Genomic DNA, 22,153 nt, shown 5'->3' on the forward strand with positions numbered 1-22,153 from the left:
TTGGGTCTGAAATTTGCAAGCTTTGCTTGGAGATATTGACCTATTTTTTATTGATTTTGAGGAAGGTTCTCTGTGCCTCCTGGCACTTGAGTGCCTGTTTCTTTCCCCAGATGAGGGAAGATCTCTGCTATAATTTGCTCAAATATGCCTTCTGCCCCCTCCTTCCCCTCTTTTTCTGGGATCCCCATTATTCTAACATTGTTTTGCTGTGTGGTACGAATCATCTCTCAAATTCTCCTGTCATAGTCCAGTGGTTGTTTCTCTTGTTTTTCCTCAGCTTCTTTATTCTCCATTGTTTTGTCTTCTATATCACTACTTCTCTGTGAAGCCTCATTTATCCTAGCAGTTAGAACCTTCATTTTTGATTGCATCTCACTAAGATTAGCCTTTTTTATCTCAACTTGATTAGATATCAGTTGTTTTATTTCTCCAGAAAGGCATTCTCTAGTGTCCTCTGAGTGTCTCTTAAGCCCAGCTATTATCTTGATGGTCATTATTCTGAACTCTCGCTCCAGCCTCTTCCTTCTATCCATGCTGATTAGGTTCCAGGCAGTCAGTACTACCTCTTGTTCTCTTTGTGGCGGTGAGTTTTTCCATCTTGTCATTCTGTCCAGAGAAGAAGAGATGAGTGAGAGAACAGAATAGAAAAATATCAAGAATGACCCCAGATAAATACATGCTAAACAAATCAGAAGAGACCCGAAGCCAATTTAAAGGTTAACAAAGGAGATAATAGAATTAGAGAGATCAAGAGAGCAGAGCAGTACACCGATACTATGTGAATTTTGGTCTTTTTGTTAGGAAATTGCATCCCCAAATGGTTAAGAGGAAACCTTGTATATATACAAAAATAAAATTAAATACAAGGAAAGTCTAGAATGTAAGTGTAAAAATGGAAATTAAAAGTCAAAATAAAAAGGATATTATCAGAGATCCCTGGGTGGCGCAGTGGTTTTGCGCCTGCCTTTGGCCCAGGGCGTGATCCTGGAGACCCGGGATCGAATCCCACGTCGGGCTCCTGGTGCATGGAGCCTGCTTCTCCCTCTGCCTATGTCTCTGCCTCTCTCTCTCTGTCTTTTTTCTCTCTCTCTTTTCTCTCTCTCTCTCTCTCTGTGACTATCATGAATAAATTTTTAAAAAAGGATATTATCACCCAGTTGAACAGAACTGAGCAATATACCATATCCTATGTCTTTTTGTTAGAGAAATATATCCCAAAGGAAAAACAAGCAGGACTTACATGTATATAGAAATAAAATTAAGTACGGTGAAAGAATAGAATGTAACTCTGAAGGTGAAAGTTAACCAAGTCTTGCAAAAAGTGGTCACTTTTCTATTTGTAGAAATGCTGCAATTCTTTCCTTAGATGTCTGGTTGATTTCACAGGTGTTCAGAATGATTTGAAAGCTCTCTGGCTGAATTTCTGGGATCAGACAAAACTATGTTCTCCTCTTGCTCTGCCATCTCTGACTCAAGTGGCTTACATTTTCTTCCTGCGTTTTCTAGTTATAAAATATGTCATTCATACAAAAATACATGTCTGACTTCATGAAGAATAAAATGAGCAACTTCACTACTCAGATTTTTAAAAAAGTCTTTCCGATGTCTCTGAAGCTCCCACCTGGCTTCCTTTCTGCTTATTTGCTGAGTATTTAAGTTTTGCTCTGATCCGCCAAAACTTTTCTGTCATTCAACTTTGTTTCTCTGCATTGTTTGGCATCCTTCACTTTCCTAAGAATGTACTAGCCAAGGTATTAGATTTTTGTTTAAAACAGTCTCATAGGCCATCATCATACATTCTCTCTCTGCTGATTTCCTTTCTTCTAAAGCTCTGCCTCTTCCTTCTTCCTCTGAATTCAAACTTTATAAATATTTTTCTTTCCTGTTTCTCTTTCTGTTTTGAATGATCTCCTTTGATGTTTTTTGTCTGTATTTTCTTTCCTTCTTTTAGACTGGGGTAGGTGGGTACCAAAATGTATTTTTGTGTCTTTATAAAACATTAATAGATGAGGATGCTTTTCTTCCTCACCGTGGATTACTAGCCTCTACTACCTAATAATAGATTAATTTTTATATTCACATACTGAAAATAGATATTAATAATAACTTACAAGAACTCTTAATATAGTTACCCTGTTAACCCTTCAACTGCCATATGTGTCATAAAAATCTTTTCCATATTTTTTTACTTAGCAATGTAATTTAGTTGGTATTCTCTCAAACAATGAGAGATTGGAACAAATGAGATATCATAAGTATAGATTTGTTTATGTGATAGAACATATTATCTATTTAAATAAGTATTAAATATTTCTTCTTAAAGGACCTGACTTACTCATTCTATACCTTCTGCAGGCTTAAGAACCACTTAATAAACATGTTAAGAAGGATATTAAGTAAATATGAAAATGGAGAGCTTCCTTTCTATGGAGATTTAAAAACCAGTCAAACGGAAATGGAAATTCAGATTAATATGCTAAGACAGAAGGTAATTTTTAATTAGTTTTGGGACTCTAAAATTATTGGGAAATAAATCCCTCTGTGCTTTGAGCAGTAAAATACAGATTTTCCTAGTAATCTTACATACTTGATATATATTTTTGGTAATAACTTTATTGAGATATAATGAACATAAGATGCATATTCAGGGATCCCTGGGTGGCGCAGTGGTTTGGCGCCTGCCTTTGGCCCAGGGCGCGATCCTGGAAACCCCGGATTGAATCCCACGTCGGGCTCCCGGTGCATGGAGCCTGCTTCTCCCTCTGCTTGTGTCTCTGCCTCTCTCTCTCTCTCTCTCTCTCTCTCTCTCTCTATGTGACTATCATAAATAAATAAAAAATTAAAAAAAAATTAAAAAAAAAAAGATGCATATTCAAAGACTACCACAATCCATTTTAGAACATTTTGTCACCGTAAAAATAAACCCTATGCCCTTTAACTGGCACGTCATGCTAGTTTCCCCCTCCCTATTCTTCTTAGCCATAGGTAGTCACCGTTCTAGTCTCTGTCTCTATCGATTTGCTGCTGATTTTGGACAGGTCATCTCAATGGAATCACCAAATATTTGATCCTTTGTGACTGCCTTCTTTGGTTTAGCATGTTTTTAGATTTATTTTGTGCCATGTGTCAGAACTTTATTATTTTTTTATTTCTGAATACTATCCCACCATATGGACAGCCCACGTTTTATTTATGTATTTATCATTTGGTGGACGTTTGAGCTGTTACACTTTTTGGCTGTTGTTAATAATGCTGTTGTGAATACGCATGTACAAGCTTTTGCGTGAACATTTCACTTCTCTTGGGTATATACTTATAAATGGAATTGTTAGTTCATATGTTAAAGGACCTTTAACATTTTTGGTTTAAACCTTTTGAGGAACTGCCAGACTATTTTCCAAACTGGCTGCACCATTTTACATTTATGTCACCAGTGTTTGAGGATTCTCATTTTCCCTGATTCTTGTCAATGTTTGTCATTATCTGTTGTTTTTGTTATAGCTATTCTATTGGGTGTAAAATGACACGTTGTAGGGGTATTTTCATTTGTTTCAAATTTTTATTTGAATTCTCGTTAGTTGACATATCATGTAATCTTGGTGTCAGGAGTAGAATTTAGTGATTCCTCACTTAAATACCCAGTGCTCATCAGTACAAGTGCCTTCCTTAATACCCATCACTCATCTAGTCCCCCCTGCCCACCTCGACAGCAACACTTAGTTTATTCTCTATGGTTGAGAGTCTCTTATGGTTTGCCTCTCTTTCTCTCCTTTTTTTCCACCTTCCCCTATGTTCATCTGTTGTTGGCTTTTTTTTTTCTTAATTCCACATAGGAGTGAAATCATATGGTATTTGTCTTTCTCTGACTTATTTCACTTAGCATAATACACTTGTTGAGTTCCATCTGTCTTGTGGTTTTAATTTGCATATTTCTTAGAACTAGTGATGTTGAGCATCTCACTTTATATGTGGTCATTATTCATTTCTATATCTTGCTTAAAGAACTAATCATTTATTTTGCCCATTTTTATATTGGACTGTCTTTTCATTATTGTAAGAGTTCTATCTATATCCTAACTACAGACCCCTTATCAGGGATATGATTTTCAAATATTTTATTCATCACCTTGCCTTTTCACTTTTGCTTGATGGTTACATTTGAAGCATAGAAGCTTTTATTTTTTAGATTTTGATGAAATCCTTAATCTGTTTCTGTCTTTTGATGCCATATTTAAGAAACTGTTGCCAAATGCAATCACGAACATACACACCTGTTTTTTCTATGAGTTTTATAATTTTAGCTCTTAATATTTCTTTTCTTTTTTTTTAATATTTTTTTTCAATTTTTATTTATTTATGATAGTCACAGAGAGAGAGAGAGAGAGAGGCAGAGACACAGGCCGAGGGAGAAGCAGGCTTCATGCACCGGGAGCCCGATGTGGGATTCGATCCCGGGTCTCCAGGATCGCGCCCTGGGCCAAAGGCAGGCGCCAAACCACTGTGCCACCCAGGGATCCCTAGCTCTTAATATTTCATGTTAAGTTTGTACATATGTTGTGAGGTAGAGGTCTAATTTTATTACTTTGTGTGTGGATATCCATTTGTCTCAGTACCATTTGTTAAAAAGACTATTCTTATTCCATTTTAGTGTCTCGACACCCTTGTTGAAAATCAATCCACCATAATTTGAGAGTTTTTTTTTTTTAATTTTTTTATTTATTTGTGATAGTCACAGAGAGAGAGAGAATGAGGCAGAGACACAGGCAGAGGAGAAGCAGGCTCCATGCACCGGGAGCCCGACGTGGGATTCGATCCCGGGTCTCCAGGATCGCGCCCTGGGCCAAAGGCAGGCGCCAGACCGCTGCGCCACCCAGGGATCCCCTTATAATTTGAGAGTTTATTTTTAGATTCTCAATTCTAATACATTGACCTATATGTCTATCCTTAGGCCACTACCAAATCAAATTTTATGAGAATTCTTTCCTAGTCCTCTTGCAAATTACCACTCATTTATATTACAATTATGTAATAAGTCAATGTAGTAGAACCTAACTTTACTCCTGTAGAGACTTATACTTTTTGAAGGAGCCTTTTGCCAGCTTATGTCTTGCTGACTACCTGACACAATGAGAAGCCAGGCTCAAAAAGATAGAGTCCCGTTTCTCTTCTCCAGTAATACCTGTAGTTTCTCACTCAGTGCCTCCCGCATCCATTTCCATCGTCTTGGTTGTAGGATCCACTGTCTACTATGTACTTCGTTGTGTTTTATTAACTTGTTATAATGCATAGACTCACCCATAGATTTCACCATCTAGGATATAAAGGATTAACTCTGGGTTATCAGCCTTCCTGTTTGGAAGTCTTGCTAATCCATCATCTTAAAGTTCACAATTAGATACTCTTTTGACCTGGTTCTTGTGCATACAAGACTGGCGCCGATCCCGTTCTTGGCACAGATCCTACATTCTTGGAAAACAGAGTTGCCTGTATCCATCTTCTTTTACTGAAATAGAAAGATATGCATAGCTGTACTTTGATAGGTCAATACGTAATTAATAGAATAAACATTTCATTACATTATGTCAAGAATACACCTGTAAAATATCTTGTTGCATTTAATTGAATTATCAGGGAAGCCCGGGTCCTCAGTGGTTTAGCACTGCCTTCAGCCCAGGGCGTGATCCTGGAGACCCAGGATTGAGTCCACGTCAGGCTCCTTTCATGGAGTCTACCTCTCTCGCTGCCTGTGTCTCTGCCTCTGTCTCTCTGTGTGTGTCTCTCATGAATAAATAAATTAAATATTTTTAAAAACAATCAAATTATCAGAGACAAATAGTAGGCGAGCAATTTGAATCACAAAAAAATTTCAAAGTGAACCTATATGATATGGAGAAGCATTCTAGTACGATATAAAGATGAGATAGTCTTACTACCTTCCCTGAAAAATAAGCTTGCAGTAAGATAAAGGAGAAATTATATTTAATTTAAGTGTGCCAAAGGACAATACATTTGTTTCGCTAATGAAAAGATTAGAAATTATTCCATAACGTTCTCCTTATGTCATCACTGATGAAGGGAGAATGAAGATTATTGATTTAAAAGCACTCAATGCTGCCTTTCTTTTAGAATTGCAGTTACTTGAATTCAGATAAAAGGTTCCGTTTTGCTTATTAAACTTTTACTAGTTGTTCAGCTGTTATACTTCAAATCACATGTCTCTCTGCTTGCCAGTCGTTTTTCTCCCCTAACATGAGGGGAAATTTAAAAGAGGAGTTCTTGTCTAGTTTTAATAATTTGTAATTGAAGGGATTCTTTAGAAAAAATGTCTTAGAGAAAGGAAGATGGTGGCAGGGTAGGAGGAGCCTAGACTCACCTCATCCCACTAATACAACTAGATACCTATCAACTCATCCTACATACCCCAGAAATCTACCTGAATACTGACAGAACAAAGGTCACAACTAAAGAGAGAGAAGAGGCCACTTTAAAGAAAGTCGGAAGTACAGAGATATAGTTTAGAAGAGAAAGAGATCCTATCTGCAGCAGATGGGAGGGAGTAGTGGTCCCAGCGAAGGGCAGGAGAGAACACCTGGGAATGCACGTAGCCACTGGCTTGGAAAAGGAGAGTGGCTGAATTTCCTGAGTTCTTGCAACTATGGAGGGCTTAAAGCCTGGAATTTTAAAGGTTATTGGGCTTGGCTATGGTAGAATGTGTAGGGCACTATACTTGGAGAGAGGCACACAGAACGGAAGCAGCTGGCTGGTGACATTTCCCTCCCCTGGCCCTGAGCACAAACACAGAGCCACCTGTGGGAATCAGTGCCACTCTGACACCAGCTGCCTAACTTGCTTACACCAGCCACCACCCGTTTGCACTCCAGGGGAACTGCCCTTTTGAATCATGCTTGCCTCAGTTCCAGCACAGCAAGCCCTTCCCCCAGAAGACCAGTACAAACCCCTGCGGACACCATGTGTCCTGACCAGAGTTTTGCAGGGTCTCAGTTCCAGTGGACTGTGACAGGTCTCATTTCGCAAGCTAGTTCAAACCCGCTAGATTCAGGCCAAGTACCAAACACTGCCCACAGCAGATACTGAGAGCCTATCTCTCAGATGACTGGCCTGAGGGATAGAGGAGCCAGAACCCAGTAGCAGAGTGCATGCCGCACACCCTGGAGACCCTCCCTCAAGCACCAGGCCCTGGGCACTACGGGACCATTTTCAGTGGTCCATTACTTTCAGGAACAAGTGACATAACTGGCTTTTCTAACCCAGAGAAACTGTCAGAGACCTAGACAAAATGAGAAGACAGAGGAATTTATCTCAAATGAAAGAACAGGATAATGCCACAGGGCCAGAGATCTAAGTGAGAGAGAGAGAAATAACGTGCCTGATGGAGGATTTAAAGCAGTGACCATAAGGATGTTCAGTGGACTTGAGTAAAGAATGGAAGACATCAGTGAGACCCTTACAACAGAGATAGAAGAGTTTAAAAAGAATCTGAGATGAAGAGTGCAATAAATGAAATTAGAATACAGATCTGGAATATTCTCTAGACTAGATCATACATTAGGCCACAAAACAGGCCTTAGGAAGTACAAAAAGATTGAAGTCCTACCATGCACCTTTCCTGACCACAATACTATGAAACTAGAAGTGGACTACAAAAAACCGTCTGAAAAGACCACAAATACATGGAGGTGAAATAACATCGTACTATCAATGTGTGGGCCAACCGGGAAATAAATGAAGAAATTTCAAAAGACATGGAAACAAATGAAAATGAAAACACAATTGTCCAAAACCTTTTTTTAATGTTTTTTTTTAATATTTATTTATTCATTTATGATAGAGAGAGAGACAGAGGAGGAGGGAGAAGCAGGCTCCATGCCGGGAGCCCGATGCGGGACTCGATCCCGGGTCTCCAGGATCACGCCCTGGGCCAAAGGCAGGCACCAAATCGCTGCGCCACCCAGGGATCCCCCCAAAACCTTTCAGATGCAGCCAAACTGATTCTAAGAGGGAAGTATATATAGCAATACAGGCCTACCTCAAGAAGCAAAAAAAAAAAAAAAAAAAATCTCAACACAAACTAACCTTACACCTAAAGAAGCTAGAAAAAGAACAACAAATGAAACCTAAAGCCAGCAGAAGGATGGAGATAATAAAAATTAGAGGAAAAATGGGGGTCCTGGGTGGCTGAGTTGGTTAACTGACCAACTCTTTGATTTTGGCTAAGGTCACGTTCTCAGGGTCCTGGGATTGAAGCCTGCTTCAGCCTCCAACCTCAGTCTACTGGTGGATTCTCTCTCTCCCTTTTCCTTTGCCCCTCCCCCCCGCCCCAATAAATAAATCTTTAAAAAAACATTAGAGTGGAAATAAATGATAAAGAAACTAAACACAAATAAAAATAGAACAGATCAACAGTAGCTGGTTCTTTGAAAAATTTAATAAAATTGATAAGGCTCTAGCCATAGTTCTCAAAAAGAAAAGGGAAAGGACCCAAATAAAATCACACATGACAGAGGAGAATAACCAACACTGCAGAAATCCAAACAATTATAAGAGAATATTATGAAAAATATATGTCAACAAATTGGACAACCTAGAAGAAATGGATAAGTTCCGAGAAACATATAAATTGCCAAAACTGAAGCAGGAAGAAAGTAGAACAGAATGCTAACCAGCCAAGAAATTGAATCACTCATCCAAAAACTTGGAACAAACACAAGTCCAGGACCAGATGGCTTCAGAGTCCAATTCTACCAAGCATTTAAAGAAAGAGTTAGTATGCGTTCTTCTCAAACCGTCCCATAAAACAGAAGAGGAAGGAAAACTTCCAAATTCATTTGATGAGGCCAGCATTACCCTGACACCAAGACCAGATAAAGACACCACAAAGAGAATTACAGGCCAATTTTCTAGTGCAAAAATCCTTAACAAAATAGTAGCAAACTGAATCTAACAATACATTAAGAAAATCACCGCCATGATCAAATGGGATTTATTCCTGGGTTACACGGGTGATTCAGTATCTGCAAATCAATCAGTGTGATGCACCATATTAATAAAAGAAAGAAGAATCATCATCATTTCCATAGATGTAGGAAAAGCGTTTGATGAAGTACAATATCCATGCATGATAAAAACCCTCCACAAAGTAGGTTTAAGAGGGAACATACCTCAACATAATAAAGGGAATATATGAAAAAATGCACAGATAATGTCCTCCTAAATGGGGAAAAACCAAGAGAAAAAGTTCATGTCTGGTGTTGTTGATGCTGGCTGTTGCCTAGATTTATAGTTAGGGCAGGCAGCCAAAATGCTTACACTGGCACACCTGGACTCTCTTTGTGGCCTGAGCCTCCTCACAAGAGGAGGGGCTAAATTCCGAGTAAGCAGGCTGAGATACAGAACAGGGCAGAAGCTGTGTTGCCTTTCGTAGCCTAGCCTTGGAATACACACAACATCACATTGACCATATTCTGTTCGTTAGTAGCAAGTCACTAAGGTTAGCCCACGGTCTTTTTGTTTTGTTTAGTTTTAATGGAATACTGGAACACCTATGAACACATGAAGAACGCAATTTTTAGTGTAATTTACCCACTGGCCACAGTGTTCTATATTCCTTTCACATGAAAAATGCACTCACCTCCTCCCAGTACCTCCGACAAATCTCAGTTATCATGGCATCGGGTTCAGGATGGAGTCCAAGATCTTGCCATCTTAATCAGGTGCAGCGGGGATAAGGTGCCAGGGTTATGTTGTCTAAATTTTAGTCCCTGGAGTGCAGGTTCTCTCAATAGGAATGAAGACTTGAGAATTAAAGAGAACAGTTCTCTACTATTGAAAACACAACATTCTGGTTACTTGCTAAAGACTCTTCCATTCAGAAAGAAGATGGAAGTCACACTAGACCATAGCAGGTTTGAAATGCAGCCTGATGCATGCTGTCCATTTTTCAGTCAGACTTAGTCTGAAACCATGGAAATTTTTCTCCATGGCTCTTTGCTGTCTATCCTCTCTGAGCTCTTGGTTCTGTCCAATGACCTGTGTTTGCAGTTGTGTTTTCAGCCTGCTGCCTCCCTGTGGGGACTTCTAAGACCCAAAGGCCTATTTTCAGTCCGTGCTATCTAGGTCTCTTTTAGTCCAAGCTCGCAAACAGTGGTTTTGATGCTATAATTTTCTTAACTTCTTGAGTTTTTCTGTGAGAATCAATGGATTGATTTTATGTCAGTAGAAAAGCCAGTCTCGCAGATCTTTTTGAGATAAACTTTTCAACTGGGCTCTCCTGTGAAGCTCATACTCTTAAGATCCTTAAAAGAAATTTGAGGCATACCTGAAATCCTTCTGAGGTCTTAACAAAAGTTTTTATAATCTTGGCTTCATCCATAGGCCATGTTTTCCTGGATTTGCTCTTGACCCAGGATGCAATTCTTTATTTTAGCATTATTTGACATTTCAGCATATGGAAAGGCTATAAATGTGGACAAAATATTTGCACCCAGTTTGTCTGGGTCTTTCATACTGCATAGACCTTGTTTAGTTTATCTTTTGTGTCCCGTTTTACTTTCAAGTGGTTTGTGGCGCAAGTTCCTTTTCCTCTAGTGTCATTTTCTTCACTTGCCTGGAACCTTTACTGTCAGCCTCTTCAAGGGCCATCAGGTTTCCATTAACAGTCTGTTGGAAGCCCTTTTGGTTTTCATTCTTACTCTTCCCTACATCCTTTCAGTTTCTACCTACCTCTCGGTTCAAAGGAGGTTCAGGTTTAAATATTTTAATGTCAGCACCCCATGTTTAATATCAGTTTCTGTGCCAGTTATTTATTGCGGCATCATAAACCACCTGAAAACCTAGTTGCTCAAAACAGCATTTATTTGGTTCACAAGTATTTAGTTTAGGCAAAGCCGAGTAAGGCCAACTCATTTCTTCTTCATTTGGTGTCAGCTGAGATGACTGGAAGCTGGGGACTAGAATCATCTAAAATCATGTTCATGCAAATGTTTAGCTGTTGAGGCTGGCTTTTGGCAAGGACGTTAGCTGGGTCAGTCTCAGCTGAAATGTCTACATGAAGACACACCAGGTGGCCTGGGCTTCCCACAGCAGCTAGATTCTAAGGGTTAGTTTCCCTAGAAGAAGAATGTCAATGGAAGCTATATCACATTTTTTAACCTAGCCTTAAAAAAATCACACAGCAGTTCTGCCGAATTCTATTCACTGGAAACCAATTACTAAGGTCAGCACATTTTAAGGGGTGGGATTATCATGGGAGAAGTGTCAAAAAATTTATAAAACCACCACATCCACTTACCCTGTCTTATCAATCATATCCAGAAGAAAGAAGTTCTTCCCAACTCAGAATCACTGAAACCCTGTCAGGTTTTTCAGTGGTGGTTTTTGGTGCTTAGTATGTTCCCTTGTTTTGTGGGAGTAACAGAGGATTATAAGATAATACTATTCAATTAGGCGGGTTTTTTTTTTTTGTCCGAAAGTATAAGTTTCATCTCACTAAATTTTTATACTGAGAGGTGTGGTTTCTTAATCCTGAGAATCATTTCTCCTGGGAATGCAATTCAAATTAATGTAAATCATTTGTAATTCAGAAAAAGGCTTGTGGCTTAGAATCAGTATTTATAGATTCAATAATTAGAGTCTTATTTTCAAGGTCTTCTCTTAGGAAGCATTTATTGGTTCAGACCTACATAAGTCAATATGATATTACTAAAACTTTTTAAAAATTAATGGGAGTATTCATTGGGACACTCGAGTGGCTCAGTGGTTTGTGTATCTGTCTTTGGTTCAGGGCATGATCCTAGGGCCTTGGGATCGAGTCCTTCATCGGGCTCCCTGTGGAGCTTGTCCCTCTGCCTATATCTCTGCCTCTCTCTATGTGTCTCATGAATAAATAATTTTTAAAAATTATGGTGTGTTAGGATAGGGGAAGGGGCCAGAGACTTTCTTTTCTTTTTTAAAATTTTATTTGAATTCAATTTGACTATATAAGAGACTTTATACTAAGAGGTGACTTACAGTTATTTTATGGAGGAAAGATCTGAAGCAGTCATAGAAAAATACATAAAATGAAGTACAAATGTTGTGTGGCAAAGACAATGATAGCAGAGATCTTTTTTAATAACTCCTAGTGGTTTTAACACTGTTCTTAATTTTCTAAGTGCTTCAGGGTTCCACATTCTAAGACTCTACTACAATATAGATTATATTTTATTGCAAATGAATTTATTTTAAAATGGGAGCACCTGGCTGACTCAGTCAGTAGAGCATATGACTCTTGATCTTGACGTTATGAATTCGAGCCTACGGTTCAGTACAGAGACTTAAACATAAAATGTTTTTTAAAATGTTGGTTATAGTTTTGAGTTAAACTAATTTCATTCCATTTCCGAACTGTATTGTTCTATTCATGCAGATTGGTGATCTTAGAGCAAGATTGGAAACTGAATCTTCAAGATGTATAGACCTGGATGCAAAAAATCAAGTTCTTCAACAGGAGTTATTATCTATGAAAGCAACAGAGAGGGAATGTGAAAAACTAAAACAGATTAAAAAGAACTTGGAAGAAAAAGTAGTAAACCTCAGAAGTCATGCAGAAGTCAATGTGGTACAAGGCATTCAAGTAGAAAAGTATTATAAATGGGAGATTGACCAGAGAGTAAGATTGATTGTAGAAGAAAGATTAAAAGAAGTCAATCTATTTTTCCAGGTTAGTTTATTGATCTGTGATATGCTTTCATTTATTTCATTACAAATTACACTTTGGTTATATGCATTGTGTAGGTTTCCTCTGCTTCCTTTACAGCAATCTGTTTGGTATATTTCTGGAGGCATTCGTTCCTCCCTGTAAAGATTTCAGTTTTCATCATTATTCTCACTAAATTGATCTTTCAGAATGATTTATGACCAGTATGTATGAAACAAGACTATTTTTTTGAGATTTTATTTATGTATTCAGGAGATACACAGAGAGAGGAAGAGAGAAGCAGAGACACAGGCAGAGGAAGAAGCAGGTTCCATGCCAGGATCACACCCTGGGCCGCAGGCAGGTGGTAAACCGCTGAGCCACCCAGGGATCCCCTGAAACAAGACTATTAAGAGGAAAAGAAAAAATTGTGATTTAAAACTTTTACCATGGGGAAAAAAATAAAATAAAATAAAACTTTTACCATGGAGATTCCTGGGTGGCCCAGTGGTTTTAGCACCTGCATTTGACCCAGGGCGTGATCCTAGAGTCCCAGGATCGAGTCCCACATCGGGCTCCCAGGGTGGAGCCTCCTTCTCAGCCCGTGTCTCTGCCCCTCTCTCTCTCTCTGGCTTTCATGAATAAATAAAATAAAATCTTTAAAAATAAATAAATTTAAAAAAATAAAACTTTTACCATGGAGTATCTAGGTGGCTCAGTTGGTTAAGCAGCAGACTCTTGATCTCAGCTCAGGTCTTGGTCTCAGGTTTGTGAAATCAAGCCCTGCATTGGGCTCCATGTTCCATTCCTAGGTTATTCTTCCTTTTTGAAGATTTCATTTATTTATTTATTTCCTTATTTATTTATTGAACATGAGCAGGGGGATTGGCAGAGGGGGAGAGACAGAGAGACAGAATGAATCCTGGGTAGACTCCATACTGGGTGCGACACAGGGCTTGGCCTCAGGACCTCTGACTGAGAACATGCTCTGAGCAGAAATCAAGAAACAGGTTATTCTCAAGTTGTATTATGCACTTTTTAAAATTTTTAATTGATTCTCTTGTTCTTTGAAGTATCAGATTGCATGAGTACTAATATAAGAATGATTAAACTTTATTTTTATCATTCAGATTCAATTCAGGTGACATTGGTGATAAATATTTTACACTTCAGCTTTTTTTTACACATTTAAAATTGCTCTCTGAATCATTGAGTCCCAACTGAAGGAAAGAAATATACTATAATTACTCAAGTTTTAGCTGTTTTAAAACTGTGCTTTTAATTTGCTTTAGAGACAAGCAGCATCTCAAGAAAACTTAGAGCAGTTAAGAGCAAGTCATGATGCTTCAATAAGAAGTCAAGTGGCACTCAGAATTAAAGAGCTGGAATCTGAACTTCAATCCCAAATAAGAAATTCTCAGGAACTTAAAATAGAATTGGAAAAGTACAGGCAACTCTACCTAGAAGAATCAGAAATGCGAATGTCATTGACAAAAAAACTGAGCAAGTAAGTTAAAACAGAATCAATGAAAATAGATTTAGCTTATTGATTTGCCTCTAAAGCATAATTTTTATGGAGATGGGTTCATGAGATTAGTAGGAAGTGAAAGCCAACTGGATAGTATAATTTTGGAAAATAATGTTTGTAAGTAAACTTACCATTTTATGTTCATCCAGGATAGTTTGCCTCTCTCCTCTTTTTGTGTGTGTGTGTGGGGGGGGGTATATGATTTTACTTTTTCCCATTAATATTTTCAGTTACTCTATCTTGTTGTCTTTACAAACTAATTGTTTAAAACTTTATAATTTAGACAGCATATTATTTTTTTAAAGTTGATATATTTTATTTAACACAATACGTCAAAAAATATCCTTTCAACTTGTGATCAATATAAAATTATTACTGAGATATTTCATATTTTTTTCATTCGAAGTCTTAAAAATCCAGCATGTATTTTACAATTATGGTATATTTCAATTAGAACACTAAATTTTCATTGGGAATACGTGTCTATATTTAAACTTCATAAAATTTATAGTGGAAAGAGCAGATTCACATACCTGCATCTTTACAACCCTACTTAAAAGGTTTTTTGTTTTGTTTTGTTTTTTTTGGAGTTCAATTTGCCAACATGTTGCATAACAATTTGCCAACATATTACATAACAACCAGTGCTCATCCCGCCCAAGTGTCCCCCTCAGTACCCATCACCCAGTCACCCCAACCCCCTGCTCACCTCCCTTTCCACCATCCCTTGTTTGTTTCCCAGAGTTAGGTGTGTCTCGTGTTTTGTCACCGTCACTGATATTTTCACTCATTTTCTCTCCTTTCCCTTTATTCCCTTTCACTAATTTTTATATTCCCTAAATGAATGAGACCATATAATATTTGTCCTTTTCCGATTGATTTATTTCACTCAGCATAATACCCTCCCCTCCAGTTCCATCCACATCGAAGCAAATAGTGGGTATATAGACAGCATATTACTATAAAATTTTTTGTCAGAATTACCCTAAATAGAAATATTAATGAGTTCATTTTTGGAAGATTACACCTTTAACCCAAAAGATCAAGTGCCAATACTATACAGGTTGGTAAATTAACTTTCTTGATTGTGTCTTTGGTATTATTACTAGAGAGCCTGAGGGTGGGGGAAACCTTTGTATGTTTTCTACTTTATATAAAAGTATACATGTGAAACAGAGAAAGATTCACACTGGGGTGAAAGGCAGTATAAATCCCAACGTGGCTAAAAATAGCATCATGGTGGGCATGAGGGGGTGTGTGGAAGACAAAAAGGGCAGATTCTACTTCCAGGGCCTTGGTAAGTGTGTTATCAGCTAATTGCCTCTGGAGCTGTTTCGGTCCTTCTGATCACTGCTCTGCCATCTACCTGGCCCCTAGAGGTTGTTGGTCTGAGGTATTCCTCGGTGCGAAACCCTCAATTTCTCTGAGGCAATGAGTAAAATGTACAAGAGTGGTGAAAGCACATCCTTGAAAATGTCTTTGAGGGATGGTTTATTTTTATGTTCAAACTGGTTTACTAAATACAAATATGTGTAACGGCATTCTCCAGAATCTTGTAATTACAGCCATTCCAGAAGGTAGCAAGTATTACCTGTCAATCCATGTACATCACTGTCAGCCATTTCTTTCCCTCCCCTAATTTGAATTTCTTGTTAGTTAGTTATCCCTGGAATCATATATACTCCTTTGGAATAATTTTAAACCTATAAATATATATAGTAGCTCTGCTCTGTCACATTTTCAGTGTTAAAACACTGTTTACTGGCACATTCTGTTTGCTATTATGGAAACTTAAAAAAATGCAGGTCATGCAGGAATGATTTGGGTAGAAATAAAATACTAAGCACTTGTGTTGTGTAATCTTCACAGGACTAATGAGAGGCTGGCAGATATCACTACCAAATATCTGGTGGAGAGACAGCAGAACAGACCTTTCCACAGCACTCTTACTATGGGACCAGTCTTGGAAGGGCCTTCTGTTGGAAATTTGACTAGTAGTTTACTGCTGGATAGAAATGTTACTCCAAGAGAAAATGTAATGATTCCTACCTCAAGGCCGCAGACTTCAGTTAGCAGCATTGAAACTCACTTGTTCAAGGTTAGTTATATTATCTTTCTTTTCTTGAGTTTCAGATTTCCAATAAAATTTTTGTTTTTAATTTGGTGAAATTCTGAGTTAACTGAATAATACTCATTAAGTAAAAGTTATACTGGTTTGTGCTAATAAGGAAATGGGACAGAAATTTTATGGTATTTTTTTAAGCTCCTGGAGCTCTTATTGTCAAGAGATACCTATTATTAACTTTATTCAATAAATACCACTAAACTGACACATTTTATCTTCTTATTTTTTAAAGATTTTATGTATCTGAGAGAGAAGAGAGTGTGCCCATGAGTGGGGAGAGAGGTAGAGGGAGGGGGAGAATCTCAAGCAGGCTCCCCACTGAGTGTGGAGCCTGACTCAGGGCTTGATCCCATGACTCCGAGATGATGATCTGAGCTGGAATCAAGAGTTGGATGCTTAACCAACTGAGTTCCCAAGGCACCCCCAAACAGACCCATTTCCTTGAAAAGCTATGTTAAATTGGATTTTGGAAAGTAAATATTATTACCTACTAACCCAAAGTACACTTAGATGCTTTGACTTATTCTCTGATTAGCAATAGTTTATAATATGTTTAAAGTTTGCTGTAACCCAATTTTCCACCCCTATGCATAAGTGAATGATTAGAATCCAAACGCTTAACCATGTAGGGATATTTATGATTTTAACGATTCCACGGTAAGTCCTTTTTATGAATTAAATAAACTTGTAACACTAAATTGATAGTTCTTTGTTTTGGGGGCACCCGTATGACTGAGTGGTTTAGCATGTATCTGCCTTTGGCTCAGGTCATGATCCAGGGGTCCTGGGATTGAGTCACGCAACAGGATCCCCATAGGGAGCCTGCTTCTCCCTCTGCCTATGTCTGTGCTTCTCTCTCTGTACTTTTTATGAATAAATAAATAAAACAGTTTAAAAAATGTTGTAAGTTTTGGCATTTTCTTACATGAGAGCACATCCCTAATTGCTTTCTTATAACACCTTTTTTTAACTTATATTACTTCTATTTCAATTTTTATAAAATGGCTTGCTGAGCAACTGTAGAGATTTTCTAAATAAGTAAGTCAAAGAAATATTTGATTCTTTTCTTTTTTTTTTTGTTTTGAGAGAGAGAGAGAGAGAGAAAATGAAGGAAAGCAAGCAGGTGGTAAAGGGCAATGGGAAAGAGAGAAGAGAGACTCTTAGGCAGGCTCCATGCTCAGAGTGGAGCCGGATCTCATGACCCTAAGATCATGACCTGGGCCAAAATCAAGATTCTGACACTTAACTGACTGTGCCACCCAGGCACCCCACAAATAATTGGATATTTCAAATGAAATTCACATATATTTACCTTGATGCCATCACTTGAATGATTGATGACTAAGATGGCAGTGATAGGGAGCCTTTAATAACAACCCATTTCCATTATGTATCATTGTTGTTAAAATACCCATTTCAATCAATGCACATAGGCTTATGATTTTGATAGTATATTCGTGGTTTTATTAATGTAGAAAAATGTAGCATAGACTCATGTTAAATGAAGCCTTAGTCTTGTTCTTTCATTCGACTTCCTTGTTTTCTTGCTCTATTCTCTTCTGATTCAATGACTTTTAGTATTATGTTTGGATGCTTTTCTTCCTTTTGTGTATCCGTTATAAATATTTGGTTTGTGATTACCATGAAGTTCATATATAACATCCTGTGTATGTATAGCAATCTCTTTTAAGTTGATGGTTACTTCAGTTCAAACAGATTTTAAAAACACTGCATTTTTACACTCTGCCTTGTTTTATAAATTTGATGTCATAGTTTACACCTTTGTATTTTGTGTATCCCTTAACTAGTTACTGTAGATATAATTGATATTATTCCTTTTGTCTTGTAACCCTCATACTGGCTTTATAAAAATGATTGGTCTATTACCTTTACTGTATGTTTGTTTTTATGATAAAACTGTCTCGGGGATCCCTGGGTGGCGCAGCAGTTTGGCGCCTGCCTTTGGCCCAGGGCGCGATCCTGGAGACCCGGGATCAAATCCCACATAGGGCTCCCGGTGCATGGAGCCTGCTTCTCCCTCTGCCTGTGTCTCTACCTCTCTCTCTCTCTGTGACTATCATAAATAAATAAAAATTAAAAAAAAAACTCTCATTTTCTTATTTCTAGTTATGGTCTTTCTTTCTTTCTTTCTTTCTTTGAGAGCAAAGTGAGTGAGAACACAAGTGAAGGGGAGGGAGGGGCAGAGGGAGAGTGAGAAGCAGGCTCCTCTCTGAGCAGGGAACAGGGAGTCCCTTGCAGAGCTTGATCCCAGGGTCCTGGGAGACTCTTCACTGACAGCCGTCCAGGTACCCTGGGCTTTTCTGATTAAAGAAGTCCTTTTAACATCTCTTATAAGACCTATTTAGTGGTGATGAACTTCTTTAAGTTTTGTGTGGGAAACTCTTTATCTTTCTTTCAGTTCTGAATTATAAACCTGCCAAAAATATCCTAGGTTTTTTCCTCTTAGCACTTGGAAAATATCATGCGACAATTTCTTTTCTTTTAACTTTCTTTTTATATGATAAATTTATTTTTTATTGGTGTTCAATTTGCCAACATACAGAATAACACCCAGTGCTCATCCCGTCAAGTGCCCCCCTCAGTGCCCATCACCCATTCACCCCCATCCCCTGCCCTCCTCCCCTTCCACCACCCCTAGTTCATTTCCCAGAGTTAGGAGTCTTCACGTTCTGTCTCCCTTTCTGATATTTCCTACCCATTTCTTCTCCCTTCCCTTCCATTCCCTTTCACTATTATTTATATTCCCTAAATGAATGAGACCATATAATGTTTGTCCTTCTCCGATTTTTATTGGAGTTCAATTTGCCAACATTTAGCATAACACCCAGTGCTCATCCCAAGTGCCCCACTCAGTGCCTATCACCCAGTCACCCCAACCCCCCGCCCACCTCCCCTTACACTACACCTTGTTCATTTGCCAGAGTTAGGTGTCTCTCATGTTTTGTCACCCTCAGCGATATTTTCACTCATTTTCTCTCCCTTTATTCCCTTTCACTAAATTTTATATTCCCCAAATGAATGAGACCATTATAATGTCTGTCCTTCTCCGATGGACTTATTTCACTCAGCACAATACCCTTGAGGTCCCTCCACGTTGAAGCAAACGGTGGGTATTTGTCGTTTCTAATGGCTGAGTAATATTCCATTGTATACGTAGACCACATCTTCTTTATCCATTCATCTTTCGATGGGCACCGAGGCTCCTTCCACAGTTTGGCTATTGGGGACATTGCCGCTAGAAACATCAGGGTGCAGGTGTCCTGCCGTTTCACTGCATCTGTATCTTTGAGGTAAATCCCCAGCAGTGCAATTGCTGGGTCGTAGGGCAGGTCTATTTTTAACTCTTTGAGGAACCTCCACACAGTTTTCCAGAGTGCATGCCACAGTTTTGGCTGAAAAATCCACTGATATCCCTGTAGTGGTTCGCTTTGATATAACTAATTGCTTTTCCTTTCCTTTCTTTTCTTTTCTTTTCTTTTCTTTTTTTCTGCTTTTAAGATTCTCCTTTTCTCTTTCATTTTTGACTTGTTATTATGTGTCTTGGTGTGAAACTCTTTGGGTTCCTTTTATTTGGGACTGGCAATGCTTCCTGGGCCTGGAGGCCTGTTTTCTTCCCCAGGTTAGGGAAGTTTTTAGGTATTCTTTCTTCAAATAAGTTCTTCACCCTTTTCTCTCTTCTTTTTCTGGGACCTCTCTAATGTGAGTTTTATTATACTTGATGCTATTCCAGAGGTCCCTGTATCTTAATTTTTCAAATTATTTCTTCTTTTTGCTTTTCAGCTTGGATGATTTTTACTACCCTTTCTTGCAGATTGCTGATCTGTTCTTCACATCTTTTAATCTGCTGTCGATTGTGTCTGGTGTATTTTTCATTTCAGTTATTGTATTCTTCAGCCCTAATTGGTTCTTTTGTATATTTTCTCTTTGTTGAAGTTCTCACTGAATCCGTCCATTCTTCCAAGTTTGCTGAGCATCTCTGTGACCATTACTTTGAACTCTTTATCAGGCTGACTCCTTATCTCTGTTTCATTTCGTTATTTTTCTGAGGTTCTATCTCGTGGCCTTGTTCTTTCATTTAGAACATACTCCTCTGTCTCCTCGTTTTGTCTGACTTTCTCTGCTTGTTTCTAAAATTGTTCTTTCCAACTTTTCCCTCTTCAAAATATGTTGCTTTGAACAATGAATGTTAGTTATAAAGTCAAGCAAGAAGAAACATTTTTCAAAGTATTGTCTGGTCATTTCTCTCATTGGAGCTGTGGTGGGGTAGGTGGCAGAGGACAGTGCTCTTCTTTTTCTGAGTTCAGAGCACAGGAGTCAGGCAGATGGAGTTAAACTTAGTAGCCTTTGTTACTAATACATGCTAACAGATTGGAGGATGTGGTTTGGGTGGGTATGTAGCCACAGTGGGCTTCCCAATTCTTTATCCCAAATTAGGCACTTCCCACACAGTTGTAAATGGAGGAAACAAATGTTTGATGCCCATCCCACGAAGATGAGAGCAGACCTGAATTCATGTTACCATGGGTGAGCACATCTTTTCAAAAAAGAGATTTGGAATCTCCTAAGCACTGCCTAGTGCCTTCTCCCCAATTCACTCATTAGGCAAATCTCCCTTCCTGCTGTGAGGGAGGTAGAGATAAATCCACTTGTGGGTAATGATGGTTTACCTCTAATTTCTGACTGGATTTAAATTAAAGTTAGTCCTGTCTTTTGTACATACCAACTCTCATAATGATGAGAGGTTGGACAGAGCATACTAGGTGGTAAAGAGAAGTCTGTTTTGTGTTTAATAATCCACAACATAGATAACTCATTTGTTGATTGATTTTGGTAAACCAAGTTTTATCTGGAGGAAAAGAATAATTCTTTCCAGGAAGAGTTTCCTCCATTTCAGCCTCTTTGGTTCAACTAAAGATTTTCTCCTTCAAGTTCCGTGTCTTGTGGTTTAAAAAATTTGTGCTTATAAATGCAGTCTATTAACTGTTCCCAATAGGAGTAAAGATCATTTCCATTGCTGTATTTTTATTCATAAAACATTAAAATTTATAATTTAAATTACACTTTAGACTTTAAAATTTATAATTTAATTAGAAAGCTGTTTTGTGCCTCATGCCTAGTCGTTATTGAGCCACATGACAAACTTTTATGTGTTCATTTTCAGTCAGTTATAGTTAAAAATGTAGGTATTTTTCCTGAAGATGATGAAGTAACTGGCATAAAAACTCTCAGCTCAGGAGGACCTAAAGCACATTCCTGGCCTGCAACTCTTTGGTCTTTTGACCTGAGGCAAACTGCAATCTTTCTGAGGCCTTCTTGTCTCTTATGTAAAATTAGGGACTTTGGGATCCCTGGGTGGCGCAGCAGTTTGGCGTCTGCCTTTGACCCATGGCGTGATCCTGGAGACCCGGGATCGAATCCCACATCAGGCTCCCAGTGCATGGAGCCTGCTTCTCCCTCTGCCTGTGTCTCTGTCTCTCTCTCTCTGTGACTATCATAAATAAATAAAAATTAAAATAAAAAAATTAGGGACTTTGACTAAATTAGTGACTACCTTTTGGAAAACAATATTTTTTTCAAAGAATGGAACTTAATTTGTTTTTGTTTTGTTTTGTTTTTTTGTTTGTTTCTGTTTTTGCATTAAACTGTATTATACAAAACCGAGACCAGTGGAGCTGTGTAGCTAAAAGAGAGATGAGACTACAGCTGGAGACTTTTGTCCCTCAATCCTACAGTATCCCCAATGGAACCTTAGATTTCTATGATTGGTAGTTTGGAAACAAACTGT

At 38.3% G+C, this 22,153-nt stretch overlaps 1 protein-coding gene across 2 annotated transcripts in view; it reads left to right on the forward strand.

Annotated features, from left to right (window-relative positions):
- LOC140629753 (ankyrin repeat domain-containing protein 26-like) overlaps positions 1-22,153 on the forward strand; it is a 207,442-nt gene that overhangs the window by 173,907 nt on the left and 11,382 nt on the right. The window contains exons 28-31 of one of the 2 annotated variants that reach the window (XM_072819335.1): positions 2,356-2,488; positions 12,425-12,718; positions 13,987-14,201; positions 16,092-16,320. In XM_072819335.1, coding sequence (XP_072675436.1) covers positions 2,356-2,488; positions 12,425-12,718; positions 13,987-14,201; positions 16,092-16,320 — 871 coding nt within the window. Of the gene's footprint in view, positions 1-2,355; positions 2,489-12,424; positions 12,719-13,986; positions 14,202-16,091; positions 16,321-22,153 lie in introns of those variants that run through there. The other variant, XM_072819336.1, reaches the window with a different exon arrangement.

This window comes from Canis lupus, unplaced genomic scaffold (genome assembly GCF_048164855.1).
Source record: "Canis lupus baileyi unplaced genomic scaffold, mCanLup2.hap1 Scaffold_116, whole genome shotgun sequence".
NCBI classification, from domain to species: Eukaryota; Metazoa; Chordata; class Mammalia; order Carnivora; family Canidae; genus Canis; species Canis lupus.